Source organism: Brassica oleracea, chromosome C8, assembly GCF_000695525.1.
Source record: "Brassica oleracea var. oleracea cultivar TO1000 chromosome C8, BOL, whole genome shotgun sequence".
NCBI lineage: Eukaryota > Viridiplantae > Streptophyta > Magnoliopsida > Brassicales > Brassicaceae > Brassica > Brassica oleracea.
In genome coordinates, this window is record NC_027755.1 from 16,578,928 (window position 1) to 16,582,750 (window position 3,823).

The 3,823-nt window shown below is 38.0% G+C and overlaps 1 protein-coding gene across 1 annotated transcript in view; it reads right to left on the reverse strand.

Moving 5' to 3' along the window:
* LOC106310251 (rho GTPase-activating protein REN1-like) overlaps positions 1–3,823 on the reverse strand; it is a 10,298-nt gene that overhangs the window by 1,364 nt on the left and 5,111 nt on the right. The window contains exons 5-19 of the mRNA XM_013747489.1: positions 3,324–3,400; positions 3,156–3,226; positions 2,991–3,069; positions 2,759–2,909; positions 2,488–2,604; positions 2,318–2,395; positions 2,189–2,244; positions 2,037–2,106; positions 1,890–1,971; positions 1,544–1,787; positions 997–1,236; positions 635–907; positions 506–564; positions 283–427; positions 90–203 (exon numbers count right to left, since the gene is read on the reverse strand). Of these exons, the coding sequence (XP_013602943.1) occupies positions 90–203; positions 283–427; positions 506–564; positions 635–907; positions 997–1,236; positions 1,544–1,787; positions 1,890–1,971; positions 2,037–2,106; positions 2,189–2,244; positions 2,318–2,395; positions 2,488–2,604; positions 2,759–2,909; positions 2,991–3,069; positions 3,156–3,226; positions 3,324–3,400 (1,856 nt within the window). The remainder of the gene's footprint in view (positions 1–89; positions 204–282; positions 428–505; positions 565–634; positions 908–996; positions 1,237–1,543; positions 1,788–1,889; positions 1,972–2,036; positions 2,107–2,188; positions 2,245–2,317; positions 2,396–2,487; positions 2,605–2,758; positions 2,910–2,990; positions 3,070–3,155; positions 3,227–3,323; positions 3,401–3,823) is intronic.

The window sequence follows — 3,823 nt, forward strand, 5'->3', positions numbered from 1 at the left end:
AAAAAAAAAAAAAAAAAAACATGTCACTTTCAATATAGATAGTACTTTCTAACCAAAACAAGTTGCTAGACAAGGAGAAGAAGATCAACCTTTACATCGGTTGTTTCTGGAATAGGTTTATTCCCTTTTGACATGTTCAGTCCTGATTCCAGAGCTGCTTTCTTGTCTCTCTCTTGCTGCAACTGCTCTTGTAGTCTTTCCACCTAATTGAAAAGGTAAAGAACTTTCTAACACACTCAATAAGACAAAAACTTCATATAGCTTTTGTTTTAAAAGCTTTACATCTTTCTCTAGAGCTTCACGCCGCTCATACAAAGCTTTCTTCCGTCTCTCCAAACTAGAATGTAGTACTGCATTGTTCTTAACCTCCTCTGTAATTTTGTTTTGTAGCTCTGATTTGGTTGTCTCAAGTCTTTCAACGTCAGCACTGCATAGGATAACACATTGTCAGATAAAGTCATGTGAAATCACTTGTATAGATGATGATGATGATGATGATACTTACTCGGCCTCGTCCACCTCAGCTGAGAAATCAATAGATTCCATGGAAAGGTTTCTCTTCCCCTGTGCACATATAAGACCAGACTATTACTAAACATTTAAGAGCTAAAGGAAACCGCATCAAGAAACTTACATGGGCACGGCCCCAGTGCCTTTTACTTTCTCCTGATGCACTAGACAATGTAGACGGTTCCTTCATAGATGAGTTTCTATCCTCAGTTTTTGAGACCTCACCAGCCTTTACATCTGTATGATCAGAACCTTTAGCTAGGATGTTATCATCCTTTCTTGCATCATCATGCCGTGGTAGTGAAGACCGGTTAGAGCCTGATAAAAGCTTCTTAGTAACTTGAGGCTTCATACTTCCTTTTGGGGATTTGGATTCAGAACTTAAAGTATCATTTATCTACAATATGAACAACACAATGCCCAAGTAAGGTGGATTGAAGAGCAAGGAACTTGTATCACTAGTCTAGAATGGATTAGTTACTGAACCTTAGTATGGGACCGTGCCTTATGGTCATCATCAATGTCATCGCCATGATGGTCGACAGAGGCTTCACTCTCACTATATGACCCCTCAGATTCATCTTCAAGGTCTTCTTCCTCATCTGTGTAGTCACCAGATCCTTGTGTGCCATCATCATCATCATACTCTTCATCATCTGTTCCTTCCTCGGATCCACTACCACTCTCTTCTGAGTCAGAGTACAAGCCAGCTGACAAGGAACCTTCCTGCATTCATATACCATATATGTAGCTAGAAGTCAGTGTCTAGAAATAAGCCCACTATCCACAGAGCCGGATCTGAGATTTTTGGAGGTTATAAACATTTTTTAAGAAACTTTAGTTATTATTTTTTCATAATTTGGAAGCTTATTCCTATAGAAAAAATATATAATTTTTTTTGGGACCAAAACCAATGTTTCATTGGACTTTGACTAGAGCCGGTCCTGACTATGCAGAATGGTAACATTTCCATCATTATGATAATGTGACAAAGGAGATGCTTATTAACATAGAGATAAAAGTAAAATCTTACTCCAAAGATGCTGTCATATTCTTCTAACAATGTTATGACTATAGCCTGTGCATGATTAGCTGCAGCAGCTGCTTGCAGAAGTTGCACAGAGCCATCACCGCCAACATCAAAATCATTTTCAATTTCACAGTCACCATGGAGAAGAGGTCTAAGAAGTAAAGGTGCCATACAAGCTGCAACTGCATTTGTGTTCATCCGGTTCACGTTTTTGTTAGAGGCCACAACCAGCATCATCATCAGGATCCTTGCAAGAGGAACAAACACACCCAAACACAATACATAACAAAAGTTAAGTTTTCATCTCTGAACTGTTGTAATAAGGCAACAGATAAGAGACAATATATACCTTTGCAGAAGGCGACGATTTGGTTCAGGGAATGATTCACTAATTGCTTCACGCATGGCATTGACTCTATGGCCACGGTCACCTGATAATGTTACACGTTATAACATACGTGAACGTGTTTGCAGTGTAAGTAAAGTATAAACTTACGGCAAGCTTCAAGAAGGGCGTTGCAACAAGATGCAGGCACTGGAGAGGAAGGCATCTCTCTGAGAACAGTCTGCGCATTTATGAAAACTGTTATAAGAGAGAGATTTAAAGAGCCAAAAAGGCTAACTCAGAAGATTTGTAGTGGCGTGTACCTTAAGACAATCACCAATAACATGAGCATCTTCCGTGGCAGTGAACTCATTTCTCCCTGAGCCAAAGTGACTACATATTTAATATAAACTCACAATGCAAGGAAATCATGTATATGGAGTGTTTCAGACCTTGCTCATATTCACGAATCCGATGGTTAACATCATCAACATCAGCAGCTTGTCTCAATATTCCTTCTGTCTTGGCTCCTGCAAAGATAATTTTTTTTTTTTTTTTTTTTGCTTAATATGGCTAAAAAGAAAGCAGAAAAAATTCAAAGGTGAAAGGCTGAAACTAGTACCATGATCTTCAACAAATCTAAGAGCTTTTTCCAAGAAAGATGGAGATCCATCAACTTCTTCTAGAGCAAGCAGTACTGGTCTTCCAAAGACAGTCAAATTTGTTGGTGTCTCATCTTCTGTAAAAGGATTAAAATACAAAAATGAACCAATGTCTAAATGAACTGAAAGAGAAACTAACTGGTCAGCCTTGAACTCCAGAGGTAGGGAACATATGTTTTACATGATAACACATGTAAAGACTAAAACCATTAAAAAGGTGACAAAACATACTCGGTTCATCAACATCGACAGGGGGCGCATCTGGTGCATTATCATTCCTGAAGATACCATTTTGACCCATAACATGGGAAGCACTAGGTGCTTGTGTCAAAGCGTTTTCTAGAGCAGTTTTCCACTCTTGTAGATCCTCCATTGTGTCAGCCTGCAAGAGAAAATATCAAATAATACTTGATAATGACAAGATGAAGGAGATTAAAAAAAGAAAGAAGTGTTTTAAAGAAACCTTGAGTGTAAAGGCACGTCCATCACGACCATCAGGGAAGAGAACAGTCAACAGCTTCTTATCTGCCTTAACAACCACACTAAAAACAAAATAGTCCCATGTTATATATGATGTTAGTAACACCGAAACAGATACATATATAGGTTACAGAGACAATAAGCCAACCTGCCTGAATTGTTGAGATCAATTCCACCAAGGGTTAAATTGACCTCACCGCCTCTCTGTTGAACTGCGCTCTGTAAAACAAAAACACCTTTTAGTCCCTCCTCCTCTACTGCTCTATGAAACACACAAGGAAGTAGCATTTTGCATCAGAATATGTGAAAGGCTTACCGGGTCACTTCGAAAGAAAACAAGTGAAGTGCGCGTCAAGATAAACCATCTTTTCTTCCAAGATGTCCACCCAAGCCCTGTGTTAAAAAAAAAAAAACCTTTTGAAAACATATCAACTGTTACGAAAGTAAAAAAAGGGAGGAACCGATTATTGTTGAAAATATAAAAATATATGGGGTCCGCTGCACTATTTGCACAGTAAATTCTACTTCTATATAAACGATCGTTTATAAATCATCATTCACTCTTCTCTTCTCTCTATAATAAACTCTTTCTATCAGTGTTATAAATTCTACGGGTATAAATTTTGTCCTTATTTAAATTTCCGCGATACAATAAAATTCTGGTTCCTTTTATAACACGTTATCAGCACGATCACTCTGCGATTCGGTAAAATTTATTTGTATCATTTATACCCTGTTATAATGGTCGGTATACCGCCTCTACTATTATTTATATCATGTTATAATGGCCGGAATACCGCCTATATTATTTACTAG